The following is a 14,758-nucleotide window of genomic DNA, read 5'->3' as shown; positions in this document are numbered from 1 at the left end:
CCATGGGAAACGGGGCGGGGCTGAGACGGGGCCCCGGTGGCATCTCTGCGGGGATAAGGGGGTGAAGGGGGGGGAGGGAGTTTATTTATAATCACAGGCCGCCCTTTGGATGGAACGGGGCCCAGCTCTGATCTAACACGAAATTAATACACACACGGCTGAGATAACACAACCGGCGCACACAGGGCTGCGCAGCATGTGTGTGTTCTCAAACACACTCCTCTTGGTCACTTAGCTTGCACAAACACACCCACATATACAAATACTTTTTATCCACTTTCCACAAATACATGGACTCCTGCCATATTAACAGAAAGCACTCACCTTGAACAGAAAACAGACACGCAACCTGTGCTAACAACACTTTAAAAACACAAAAAAGGAGGGACACCTTTAGTGTATTTAAATTTAGAGGTTGAACAGATGAATAAACAGAAACAGAGAGAAGGAGGAGTGTCCCTCAGCACCCAAAGCTTCACACTTGATTCATTCTGTTCGCTTAATGAGCCACCCTGGTCTCTCACTCAACACCTCCCTCTCCTTCAAATTTCTCTCCTGCTGGATGTCTTCTGTGCGGGATAAAGATTAATTCAATGCCTAATTGTTCAGTAAATTCAATTTTCCACATTCTATTCTGCCTAGATTTAGCTAAACTTCTTAAATCTTCCGCGCCAAGCCGAAAGAGCCCTGTTTTTTTTGAGCCACACATACCTTTTTCCCTTCTTTCTTTTCCTCTTTCTCCCCCTACATCCCCTTAATTCGCCGTGAAAAGATTTTCCTTGCAGGAAATTCTGATTCTATGATCGGTGAGGCATTCCAATCCGATGCATTCTCATTGAGCCTCGTCTAAGATGCAAGAGGGGGCTTCTCCTTCTTGCCGTGCCAGGCCCCCATATCATACAAGCGCTCATGCAAGAAATGCTGCCTTGCCAAATCATTTGCAGTAATAAAGAAAATGGCTGGGGATGCTATGTTTTACCACCCAGCTCTTCCCCCTTTTTTCACTCCCGAAATATATTTCATGATGATTTGGGTATTCACAGATGAACACCAATTGGTTGGCACCTCTGTTAAGGATTCTTTTTTTTTTTTTTTTTTTTTCAGTACCATAATCTCATTCTGAATTTTTTTGTGTGAAAAATCCAAATTTCACTGTGCGTACATTCACGCAGTGGTTAAAAAATATACATACTCATGTTAAGACTTGTTTTTTACAGCCTGGCATGTCGCACACTATAACTAGCTTACTTTGGCTTGTGGGGAAGAAAAAACTGCATCATAGATCCCCCACTATAAGTAAGGGTGGGCGTGGGGTGCTTTTTAAACAGTGTATTCTTTACTGTTCTTAATACCAAGCCTGGGATTTTATTACCAAAATGCCCAAACCTCTACCACTGCCACACATTTAGATACGTATCCCCATTGCATTTCAGTGGCATAAAAAGACAGGATGCCAATGGTAGAATAAGGCTCTAGTATTGTCTTACCATGCATTTGACACTTTAGGATACACAATTTAATCCCCAGAGAGGCATGGCTGCCAAAGCATTGACAAGATTCACCTCTACATGCTGAAAGTTTGAACTGGGAGATCTAAACTGAAGCCTATCTATACTTTCTGATTAATGTACTTAATGCGTACCATACCACTGTGGAGCAGTTATACATCTTATCAATTTAATTCACAGATTGTGACGTTTCTTCAAATGTGCAACAATAACAAACAGTAACATAGTCCACCCTGATTCAACAGAACCCTTTAAATCCCCTTGATCCCAATGCTTACGCACTAATCAGAATAGGAGAGCATCAGAATAATAAATATCTCGGATTTCACTTTTTCCGTCATTTCACCATGTTTAGATCCACATAAAAGGTGTGTTTAACTATGTCGGTTCACTTGGCAAGATGGGAAACTTTTCTTTACACTGACAAAAGCACAAGAGTTTGGCAAACTTGACGTTTACATTTGAGATGGTAGGATGGAGAAAAACATTTATTATTTTGGCATTTATCCTAAACCCTCGGCTGGCATGTAAAACTTTTGATTTGAGACCTGGAGATCCCAGAATTCCTCTTTTTGCTGGCATTCATAATAGTAATCAATATTTACCTCTCTGTTATACTCCTGTCACTGGGTCCCCTTCTAATCTAGGGGCAAATGGCTAAAAGGAATGACTATCTGTATCACAAAATATTCAAAACCAAGGAAAACAGGAAAGTACAGATTCAAATTATAAAAGTAGAGGCATTTATTTTGAAAGGGTTTGCCACGGTTTGTTAAAAGGGATTATTTTTTAAAGCATTTAACAAATATTTAGGGTTAAAAGTTAGATTTTTTTTATGTATTTTCAGGTTTAGCATAGATTGCGGGATTTATACAGGAGAAATTTGACGTGTAAGAATACTCATTAACTCAATGCATATGTTTAACATTGAAGACATAAATGGACGTATGTAAATCCACTATGGTTGTACACCTGAGTCTGAAGACAGTCTAGCTTTTCGGTGGCTCAGAATTCCTGATGCATCTTTCCTCTGTGGTTGTTTTCTTTAACACAATTTTTGACCTTTTGCAACAGTGCTGCTTACTTGAGCTGAAATCCGGGAGAATGCCATGTGTATGCGGCAGCAATGGCAAGATGGCCTGCAATAACTCCAGACACATTCTCCCACTCAGGCGAGCGCTGGTGGGAAAGCTGTGAGTGAAAGGGGCAGAAAGGCCAGCCATTGTAAACTCTTGTTTGCTTTGCTTTCCACGGTGAAGAGATAAAGCAGGATCTGCCTCTCTGATAACCGGCCAAGCAAGTGCTCACCCAACTACCTCTGCTTTCTCAGCTCTCTCCACCCCTCTCCCTCCCCTTGCTGCAATATTAGTGCTTCCAAAATGAAAAGAGACGCTGATAATGGTATGCGTGGTGAAAAGGGGAAAAAAAAAGTGGGGGGAGAGTAAAAAGGACCCCCTCCTTCCCATTTTGTTCTGCACTCCCTAACTCCTAACAATAGACAAAGAAAGGAGAAATAACCTTATAATTGCTGAAGGGGGAGAGGAAGAAAACTGGATTTTGTCTCTTGAGTGCGTAAAGTATGCTACGCTGAATAGCCGTCAGGTACACTTCAAAACTGGTAGGTTAACTTCGCAGAGACAAGCAAAGATAATTACATGTTTAAGATAATTACCGGAGCTTTCAAAGTCTGCTTAGATGGCACTCGTAGAAACTGACAAACTGATTTTATTTCTCAGCTTCCTCTACGACTCTCGCTATACGCTCCTTGTTTATCCCGTGAGAGCCGAAATCCAAACAAAAACATTAACTTTGGTGCCCTCCCTAACCACTAGACAAAGCACATCCCTGCTTTGCTTTGTTTTGTTTTTTTATGTAGCTGTGGGTGAAAAAAAAAAAAAAAAAAAAAAAAAAAGGGTGGACGTGATTTCTTAATGACACATTTCGCAGCGGGTTCTTCTTCAAGTCAAGCTGCGGGTTAACTTGCTGGGATTTTCTCGGCCGATTCCTTAGAGACAAGCTGTTTGTGACGGCGGCCATTGTCGGAGGCTTGCAGGGGGTTAAGGGGGAGAGGAACTTTCCATTAGCTAAGTACACATGTGTTAAGCCAGGTTATTGTTTACTTAGCCTAAGAAACCACAGAAGGCCTCGGGGACGGACATGGACGCTCATCTTAAGCATCAGCAGTCACAAGCCAGGAACTTATTTGCAGCTGGGATCCTGTGGTTCAACCAAGCTCTACTTTCCAGCAATACTTCAACATTCAAAAAACAAACAATAAATCAACAGCAAAACAACAATAAAAGTATGGTGGCATTTAAGATGCACTCTAGATTCTTTGATGTTATTCCAGCATCGGGTTGCATAATCATAATCACCCCTACTTGTTATTCCAGCACAATAATGAAGAGGCTAAGGAACACACAAGTCACGTGGTCACCTCTTTGTATCACTTGTTGAATCCTCAACAGCCGCCCCGCATTCACAACTCAAAGAGAAGAAAAAAAGGGGAATTTAGGGGAGTAGAAGGAGGAGGAGGTGAAAGGAAAAAGGGGGTGGGAGGGGGTGACTGTGGGGGTCAAACCTGTCTTCTATTCAACTACAAAAGCTGCTATTACCAACAATCAATACAATGATTTAAAAGTTTATATTAAGAACAGCAGTGCGCCACTGTAGGAGAGCAGCAGAGGTCGGCTGAAACCCGATCCATACCTTGACGAGAGGCAGATAGATTAGCGATAGTGGTGAACTGATTAGGAAAATAGTGCCTGACCCCGGCAGTTATAGTTTCCATCGGCTCAGGAGTTCAGAGGCTTGGAAGGGGGGGAGTTGGGGTTCAGTAGTATTTGATAATCAGAGTTACCTAAACCAACACTGCTGGGTCCCACTGACCTGGAAGCCCTCACTTGTTTGGCAAAACAGTGCCATTTGTTGGGAGAAGATACCATGATAGCACTATCAGGGGTAAAATCTTACACCATGACCACAACACGCCCCTCAAAAGCAGGGTTTGTTTTGGAAAGGCCAAGTGGGATGTAGTGAAAACCAGCCACAGATCCCTTAACGTATAGATAGATTGTCGCCGTTGCGTCTTCTTTCTACATGATTCCAGCTGCAGTGCCAGGGAACCTTTCTAAAAGGTAAACAACACTGTGGGCTATAAGAACATATCACATCAGTCGCCGGGCATTCAGAATCGTTTAGGACTCCTGCAATCAGGCAGGTAATCATTTTTTTTTTTTTAGGAAGTTTCAATTATTTCCAGCCCCACTTCAAGTAGAGGAGCTCTTGAGACTTGGAGTGAGTCCTCAGCACTATTAGTGGTGTTCAGGCTCAACGGGCCTTGGAGTTCATTAACAAATTGCAATACTCCTCACCCCCACCCCTCCTGCACTCTGAGCAATTAAAGACTGCGCAAATGACGTCCTGCAACATTTCCCTGACTCCTCCGACCGAGATGCAAGGCAGAATACTGCAGCATATTTAAACAACAAGACTTCACAGATGTGCTGAAAAGAGAACGAATACCATTAAGAAAAGTCTGTGGAAACCAGCAAGGAAGGAGTTAAGAGAGTCCAACTGGTGCTAACCAGTCACTCCACTCACATAGCACCTGAGGGGGGTGCTGCATTTATCAGGCTGGTCTGAACACACACAAGCTGCACCGTGCATGCACAAATACACAATCACTCACACTCGTGCACAAGCTTGCACAGACTAAGACACACAAAAACATTTGAGGGTGAGCCCAAACTAGCTGAGCTGCATTCACAAGCCAGCGCAGAGCCTCTGACTTTTTCACCTCTCAGGTATGCTGCGCTTTCTTCTTAAAAGTGCCGTAAAAATCTCCCTCTTAGACAAGGAAAAAAAAAAAAAAAAAAAAAAGAAAAGTAATAAAAACACACGTAAATAAAAAACGCAGTCACTTTTATGACGTGGGGATAATGCAGCTAAGAAAGTCAGCATTGTTAGATTGGTGAGTTGAATCAATTCAAAGCATTTTTTTTTTCCCTCTGATATATTTTTTTTTTGTCCTGCTACAGTCGCCTCGCTAGGATAAATTGGTTTGTGAATAAATGAGCCCGGTTTTTCTCTCTTGTTAACATTGTTCTTTTGTGCAAATTCACTTTCCAGTCCACTTCAACTTCATGCCCGAGGGCATATATTAAAAATACATATGGAAAGAGATAATGCTCACACAATGCAAATTGGTGAAGGGTGTCGCTGCCTAACGACCACAGATCAGATGTAGCACAAAAATACAAAAACTCATATATATATATATATATATATATATATATATATATATATATATATATATATATATATATATATATATATATATATATATATATATATATATATGTGAAATCACAGATGTACTGTGCAGCCCATGTTTTATTACAATGCATGCATTCAGCTCTAACAGGCATGGACATGCTGTCTGTTTGGATATGCCTATTTACACACACACAAAATAAACTCATCCTTCAACATTACACATCTGTCAGAAAGTTATCTTATATCTTGATATGCTCGTAGGTCATTTATATTATTCTGTCAGTGTAAACATAATCCAATGAGGATTTGTCCTGATTTGGCTACACAGGGACCATCATTATGTTAAAATAGGCCACGTCTTCATACAGTCAATTAAAGATCTGCACGAGTGCCCCAAGCACAACATCACTTCCTTCATATACCTCAAATCCCCAGAGTTTTTTTTCTTAATATTTGCACATCTGCATACCATAGTGGTTCAGTCAATCTTCTGACCTATCTATTTGAAATCATGATAATAATATAAAAGATTTTTTTTTTTCAACACTGAATGCCTGAGAGAATAGGTGACAATGCTGCTCAAAGAGACACTTAAATGCACAAGTGGTGTTCTGTGTTATTTAATTATGTCCTTGGATTAAATGAAGTATTATCTTCTGCCGTGATCTCTCTCTCTGCCTCTCATTTCCATAATCAGACATAAGGGCCAGGGATCGGAGGAGTAGAGTATGCGCGGCGGGGCGTGAGGGAGGGGGGGTCTTCTCATTCGGGCCCCCAGTCTTCTTCTCTCTGTCCTGCCATTCAGTCCAGGACATAAAAAGCCAGTGGCTGCCCCTCTCCTGCACTCAGACCAAGCACTCAACCATATGGAAGTCCATGGATTTAAATTATTTAGCCTAATCGCTTCATTACTTTTTATGTAGGACTATCCAGCTAATCCCCTTAATTTAGACACTTGATTCCCACCCCCCAACCCCCTCATTGCCATCTATAGGTTATAGCCTATAGTATATTAAGCCCTTTAAAACTCTTGGATAGTTTGACTTGTTTTTGCACAACAGACCAAAGACGCTCCAATCAGGCTTTTCCTAGCTGGTACCAATTTCTGGTTTATTATCCTACCACACATGGAGATATATTTTTTCATTAAAGTTCTAAAAATTATTATATAAACACAGATACTGTTATTGGGAAAATATCACATAGTTTTATTGCATCCTGAGCAGTCAGAGCAGGTCAGCCGATTCTGATGACTGGCTGACTGATTGGTGCATCTCTACTCCAACCTTGTCTAGCTCAAATATACTGCTAATAGCCAACATCCAGATTTGCATAATTCTAATCATCACTTACTGTTATCATTATTTAACTGCAGTGTATGGACCATTAGGGTCATGCATGTGCGCATATCTCCTCCCCAGAGTGCCAACAGTCAGTGGAGCACATAATGAAGGCTGTGGTTAGCTCTGATATCTGCACAAAAGAAAACACTTCCTGATCTACCTTTTAATACCTCACTGATTCCGAATTTCTTTCTTTTTTTAGAAAAAAATAAATAAATAAACCTTCTTATTGGGGAAGAATCTGTGCACAATAAGGAGGAGACGGGGGTCCCGATAAGCAATGTGCACTCATGTCTAAGGAAAAACACTGACAAGACGAGTAATGAACCGTGAACTCTACAGTGGAGAAACTGCAGCCTCACAATGCTGCACTTTCCTCTCAGCTCCACGTCACGCAGGAGTTTTGCTTTGTTTCTAGGGGGTGCTCTCCAAAAAAGAGAGAGGGAAAAAAATGAAGAGAGGCTCTAAATTAAAATCGACATGAAGCAGGTCAAGTTTATGGCGATTCTTCGGCGAGGTAATCTCCTCAGGTCGGTTCCGGGTTCAAGTCTTAATGGACCAATAATAGCAACATTATTCAGATTTTTCTTCTTTCATTCCGATGGATGGAATGTAAAACGGGCTTTAATCATATGCAAATAACGGAGGAGTGGAGCAGTGACCCAGAATAGCTGAATAGCCGGCAGGGAGAAAGCACACGCGCGCAAGGAACGCGCGCGCTCTCACACACATGCACCAAGTTGGAGATGGAGAGATTCTGTTTACCTGATCCAACGCCACCGATCTCGTGATTTCCTCGCTGTCTGATTTAGACCCGCCCTCTCTGTCGTCTATGACCAAGTCGATGGGCATCTTGCCTTTCAAGCAGCTGATGTACCGGTGACAGAAATTATCACACAACTCGTGTACCTGCAGGGAGGGAAGGAAGAGAGGGGATTACACAGCAGTGCCAAGATGGAAAAGATTAAAAAACAGCAAACATTTTAGAAGGGAAAACATTTCATAATAATAAGAAAATGAAGCAGAATGGAAACAATTTTAAAAATAAAATTATTCTCAAAGTTTTTTCCAGATGAAATCCTGTTCAGTGTGGATAAATTTAAAAGTATTTGATTTAATTCAATATTAAGTAAGCAGAACAGAAAACATCCTGTGGGCCTACTTTTTTCTTTTTTAAATAAAAGTACTTTTTTATCTGAAGGGAAATATTTTAGAAGTTATGCTAATCAGGTTATGTGCTTTAACTAGTTTAACAGTGATTCATTCAAAATAAAAATAAAAAAATCGACGTAATAATTTTGACTCAATTTTTGTCATATTACAAAATAAAAGTTCGGACAAAAGTTACAAGCATGTGAAGTTTTATTTAGACAAAAAAGTTTGTTAATTTGCTATCAAAGTAAACTTTTCAAATTCTTCTATTTTATTTCCCCCAACCAATCTTAAAGTTTTTAAATATTTGTTTAGATTTCATAGATCCGTTTCCACAGGAAGCTGCTGCTTTAATTTCTCTCCACTCAAAATAGAGATATCGTCAAAAATTGACAGTGACAAGAGGGCTCAGAGGCTACAACACACTCAACACCCGTGCTAAATTCATCATCGGTGCCCCGGGTAGTGGCCATTAAACCGAGGACGACCCGCTTGACTGACATTTAAGGTAAACTGTTTCATTTTCTCTCAGGACTACATTATCACTGCCAGGGTGATGCAGCTCGACAAAAGACTTCGGGTTGGAAATCTAAATTTTATTATACGTTTAATCAAATATAGATCCCAAGTCTAAATATATATATATATATATATTTTTTTATTTATTAAGAAGCTTTTTTACTATATATATAAGTTGATTGCGCTTCAAACGTCCATCTGATAAAGAAACAAATCTCACTATATATAACACTCATTGCTCGGTCTACACACAGATGGCCGCCCGAGGGCCTTCTGCCCTCCTCAAAGAATCAATTTTGGAAAAAAAAAAACCCGCAAAGTTTGCCTACATGTTTCACCTTGCGTTCTTTCGCTGCCAACATTAAGCTTCATTAGAGATATTTGGTGCACAGAGATATCCGTTCCAGTTGTAACAGCTTGCGCCGTGATTAAAGTGTGCAAGGCAAGAAAAAAAATGGCCCCATGATTGATTTCGACGCTAATTATAACCGACTCGCAAAAATACATTTATGCAGATACAGCCCATAGGTCTGAAGTGGCATGCTGGACAAAAAAAAAAAAAAAAAAAAAAAGCAGTGACAGTAATATTACCTTCTCCAGCTCCAGAAGATGAAATCGTAAAACTTGAATGGCTTGAATCATCTGAAAAATTTAAATAACAATAAAAAAAATGAGCAGTTCACATCTCCTGATATTAAACACGTGCGTTTTTCTCAATGCAAGTAACTGCAGATGAGCGAAATATTCATATCAATGGATTTTATGTGGAAGTGATATTAAACTTGGACGTTATTGCAATGTGGATATGCAGAGCGCAGGCTGGAACTGCAATAAGCCTCAGAGTCAGAGATCTATTAGCCCCACTTCATCTAATCTAATGATAAAAAGAGTGTTTCTCTATAACATCACGTTTAAGACATCTAGTAGTGGAAAAAAGGTGGAACAGAATAACTTTGGGGAGTTTAAAGGTGCGTGACCGTCTTCTAACAGCGGCCCTTTATGTGCACATACAACCGGGGGCCATCATTATATCAAACAGCACAAACTGGGGGGAACATGATGTGCAATGCCGTTTGCACTTCTCAGCCCCACGTGGCGAAACAGCGAATGGTAGCAGCCCATCAGGAGACTTCTAAATTCTATCTAAAAAGTTCAAATCTGCTACATAAAATAATTAGGTTTCTCACCAGATTATCCAACTCTGGATTTGATGAAAATAGAGGCTTTTCTGCCCGAATCTGTAAGAAAAACAAAATGTTTCAGGAAAACATGGATATAGAATATTTTATCAATTTAGCGCGCATGCGCGTAAAAGCGCAAAGATATGCGCACAACTGAAAACATACAATGTTGAGATTTAATTGTGATTTTGTTCATGCAAAAGCAATGCAAAGGTACTATGAACCTGGAGCTATAGGAGCTCAACCGGTCCGAACATGCAGCCCTGTGCAGCAGAAAGTCAAACTTTTTTTTTTTTTCTGACCTGCTTTGCAAACACCGCTATGTCTTCATTGAAAGATTCCGACGAACAGACGTCTCCTCCCGCCACCCCGGGCTCTCTGGGGGTGCAAGTCGCTAATTCACATTTCTCAAAAATCAGTGCAAGCAAGGGGAACAGGGGGTGCCTGGGAACACACACACATACAATAGCAAATGTCACCAGAGAGAACAGCGCCGGGGTCAACGCTTCTCCCGGCTATAGGATGTAGCCAGCCGTGCGTCTATACCCCCTTCCCTGCCCGTGGGGACTGAAGCTGCTTCAGCACGGTGCGCCTCTTTTCATTTTTTTTCTGTTTTAGGGCAAGCTCTCTAGAAGAGCTACAAACAGCGAGCGGACTCCTTTGATTAAATCTGCTCTGCCTCTAATAGCATAAAAGCTTGAGAGTCTGTCAAACAATTTCAAGCACAAAATCTCCCGTTTGGGTCAGAGGCTTGTGTGAGTTTGGATGCCTATTGCACCTCTTTGTAGAAATGTAGCAAATAATTCAATACAATATATATATATATATATATATATATATATATATATATATATATATATATATATATATATATATATATATATATATATATATATATATATATATATATATAATTTGAGGAAAAGTAAAAGGGTAATTATTATTTCTTTAATTCAAAATAGGCTTAACCAAGAGGAAAACTATGTAATTAATAAGTAAATATACAGCAATGGCCTTTTTACGCTCATTATCAAAGTTAAAAAATAAGATTAAATATGAGGAATAAGAATAATATTATAATATAATACCCAAGCAGTGAAGTCACAATTTTTAAGCGAACTTATTAATTTTACAATATCAAATTGTACACTTGCCTCACCCTCTAACACTAAGCAAAGAAAAAGAAAAAGCAGCAACTCTATGCTTTACTTCTGGACACCAAATAAAAACTATCCTCGGATAAGCTGCTCTTGTTTTCTTGCTTCTTTCCGCCAAATTGCACATCCACAAACTCATTGCGGCTGTTTCCGAATAGGCTCGCACCTTACCCGTAAATTGCGTCTTTATCTCTCTTGAGAGCGTCGTTGACGGAGGAGCCCATGCTCGGAGGCATGGAGTTGGTGTGCGCGGTGTGCGGGTACTGGTGGGAGTGGAGCTGGGGGCCATGGTTGAGGTGCACCGCCTGCATGGAGCGGGCACCGTGCGGGTCTCCGTACATGGTGGTTGGGATGCCTACCCCGTCCATCCCGTAGTGGGGCAAGTCTTCGTACTGCACACAACAAGGAGGCAGTTAAAACTGGACAGGCAGGCAGAATTACCGGAGTCAGATCAGAAACAGGACAAGAACATATTCAGTATTCTGCATTACAAAGTGTGTTTTATTAAAATCAAACATTTTCTTTAATCGGGAAACGCATGATTTTTTTTTATTAATTAAAACATATTTTTTAAATTTAGCATAATTCTTTTAAGTGAAGTTAGTTTTTCAAATCTTAAAAAATGTTGACATATTTATCAAACAAATTAGTAAAACAAAATGCATTTTAGGTGCTTTAAGTTATTTTCGCGCAGAGGAAAAGTTTCCAAATCTGAAGCAGGACATTTTTTCCAAAAGTAAAGCTTCAACACCGAGTTTAATTAGTACCATTTACTAATATTTACTTTTATTCTAAGATCATTCACTGCGATTCGTCAAGCCAGAAAGAAGAAAAGTTTTGTTTGTTTTATTTTTCTTTTTATAAAAAGGTAGTAACGTGGCTTCTTGAGAATAGATTAAATAATAAAGGGGGGTAAAATGTCCTGATTTTCTTTTGCTTTGCTTTGTACGATGCACCAAGTCTCTTAAACTTTTTTATTTTAAAATATCGTATTTTTTTGCAGCAAACCAAGTACAGAATGTTTAGTGCGGATAGTTTTTTTCCCCGACAAAACTTTACCTAAATAATCATCTTTTTAAACTCAGATCTCTGCCTACTCGTTTTTAAAGACTTAATTTATTTTAGAAGTAGAAGGATACAATCTGATTTCAAAATGAGTTCAAACTTACTACAGCATATTCCTCTGTAACAGACTGAAGGAAAAAAATAGAGTGTGAATTATTGATGGAGCTCTCAAGACGTGACAAACAAGTGTCGGGGAGAGAGTAAAAAGCATTATCACTAAAAGCTGAGCGTTTCGACCCTAAAGGCAAAGAGGTGCAAACCCCAGCGTGGTGTGGCTGCAGAGCAGTGCCAAACTAAGCAGCTAAATGCCTCCGCTCCCTGCAACACATCTGCTTTTACACCATGTTAAGGTCCAGGACTACTTATATGAATCATCCCAACCTTACAAAACATGCTTATGTCTCATTTCCAGCGCTATAGTACGAAAGTTTAGTTTTTTTGGACAATAAATAAAAGTACTCAATATTGACTGGACGCTCCAAATAAAGAAAAATGCATGGATTTGTTTTGCCTCTACGCCCTCCCCCCTACACCTCGCCTCCAGTTACTGGCCTGTCATAACTAATCTAAAAAACATAGCCCGATGAGAGATATGATCGCGCTTCCAGTATCCCGCGGTGAGGTCGGATCGTGGAGCGCGGCCGTGCGTAACACCGTGCCAAAAGACGCCAAACATTGCAACCCTGTCTCCTTTTGTCAAGAAGGCAGAGGATAGAAAGTTTCGCCGCCGAGCGTGGGTCCGTGTGGCTGTGAGCGTCAATGAAGCCACGTTACAGAGCAAGCATCGCAGTGGACTTCAGAGAAACTTTTTTTCGGTGGAGGATTGTCCCTACGTACCCGTTGCGCCATAACCCTCCTCACTCCCTGGTTGCCCTTTCAGTTTAGGTAAATCCCCTCTTGGGCCAGGATGGACGCGGGACAAAAGAAGGAAAATCCAAAACAAAAGAGAAGAGCTTTTAGCCAAAATCCCGAGCTCCTTCTTCTCTTCTTGTCTCTTCCAAGGAGCTCCCGCTCGCTCTCACTGCAAGTTCAGCCCGGGCACGGCGAATACACGTCCTCGGCTGTCCTCTCGGCAGCGGCGCCGGGGTCCTTTTCCCAAAGCAGGGTAAAAATAAAACAACCCCCTTTAAACAAAATTGGCCACTCTCATCGCTTTTCTGCCACTCCGACTGTCAGTCACAACGCGAGAGGGCTTGTCAAAAGTAGCGGATGAATGATGGATCTGACGCGCGTCTCCACGGGATCAGCACCACCTCAACGCTTAATGGTCACAATCAGCGTTAAAAAACGAAGCAGCTCTCCTCTCGTTTTCTTTGATCACTCTCGGCTCCCAGCTTGATTTTCTTATGCAAAAGCGTCTAGAGGAAGATCAAGAGGAGGTGGGGTGATAATTCTGGCTTGGGCTCTCTTAAAGGAGCCACGATCGATGCAGCGCGCGAGTGCGCGAACGCGTCCAGTGGGGAGTGTATGCAGGGTGCGTGTGCATGCGTATGCAGCCTCGGCCGTCTGCGCACAATGGGGATGTTGTGTGCGTCTCGAGCTGAGGAGGAGCGCGGAGGGTCTGGACCAGACTGCTGAAACCCGGAAGTAGTGGTGGCCATTACAGGTCGCGTCTTACACAACGCACCGGGCTGCAGCAAGTGGCGGCTGAGAGAAGGGGTGGGAGGACCCTGCGAGAGGAACGGAGCGGAGTCAACCGTTCCGACATAAACACTCACAGAAATATTTTAAAATCCACTTATGGTGTCAGATTCAAGCCAGATCCCCACACACTCATTGTTTTCTTCACTGTTTGGCTGCAAACATGCAGGATTTAGCGCTGATTGGTCCATCGTCCATTTAAGAGAAGCTGATGATAGAGGACTAATCAAGACATCTTATAATTGTGTGAGTTATTGTCAGGTTTGTAATTAAGACCCCTGATGGTCAGGACTCTAAATGAAGGAATGAACCCACACATCTGCTCTAGAATTAATACTGAAATCAGACTTTCACTAAACTATAAAAACTGCATTTTCAGGGTACTAAATATTAGACAATAAAATGATCTAAAGTTTAATCAAAGTTGTTAGTTGGAGATAAAAATCATAATTAGAATGTAACTGTTATCATTTTCTCTGCCTTCACGTCCAACAGAGGGCTTTCATACTAATAAAGTTGCATGTTTTAAGATTGAATAAATCCAATTTGTAAAATTGATGAGAACTCTCATTAGACTTGTGTTATGAAATGTTCTATGAAGAAAGAACCTCACCTTTTATTCACTTGAACTAGTTTAGCAAGAGCACCAATGCTAGAGTTTTATTGAAAGTTAATACAAGCTGTCATAAATCTGAGGCGGTCATTCCCAGTAAGTTACACAGAGTAACTGTGGGGTTCCGGGAAATGTGTTATGCTCCAAAATAAAAATAAAAAAAAACTCTAAAAGTTTATTATTTTAGTTTGAATTAATGTATTAAATAATTTTGCATCAATGCTAATGGCAAGCTGAGCTTTTTAACTCTGGAATATGGTGCTAATCATAAACACCGGATATGTTATGGTCAGGGAAAAGT

The 14,758-nt window shown here is 40.8% G+C and overlaps 1 protein-coding gene across 1 annotated transcript in view; it reads right to left on the bottom strand.

Annotated features, from left to right (window-relative positions):
• Window positions 1-13,795, bottom strand: part of LOC119798073 (homeobox protein Meis1) — a 96,580-nt gene extending 82,785 nt beyond the window's left edge. Inside the window, exons 1-6 of the mRNA XM_038307414.1 lie at window positions 13,041-13,795; window positions 11,310-11,530; window positions 10,284-10,425; window positions 9,988-10,038; window positions 9,392-9,442; window positions 7,895-8,038 (exon numbers count right to left, since the gene is read on the bottom strand). Coding sequence (XP_038163342.1) covers window positions 7,895-8,038; window positions 9,392-9,442; window positions 9,988-10,038; window positions 10,284-10,425; window positions 11,310-11,530; window positions 13,041-13,052 — 621 coding nt within the window. The 5' untranslated portion in view covers window positions 13,053-13,795. The remainder of the gene's footprint in view (window positions 1-7,894; window positions 8,039-9,391; window positions 9,443-9,987; window positions 10,039-10,283; window positions 10,426-11,309; window positions 11,531-13,040) is intronic.
• Window positions 13,796-14,758: the final 963 nt, after the last annotated feature.

The sequence above is a fragment of the Cyprinodon tularosa genome, unplaced genomic scaffold, assembly GCF_016077235.1.
Source record: "Cyprinodon tularosa strain WSP-4 unplaced genomic scaffold, ASM1607723v1 ctg61, whole genome shotgun sequence".
Classification (NCBI taxonomy): Eukaryota; Metazoa; Chordata; class Actinopteri; order Cyprinodontiformes; family Cyprinodontidae; genus Cyprinodon; species Cyprinodon tularosa.
The sequence above is the reverse complement of the archived record's forward strand: the minus strand, read 5'-3'. Positions and strand labels throughout refer to the sequence as shown.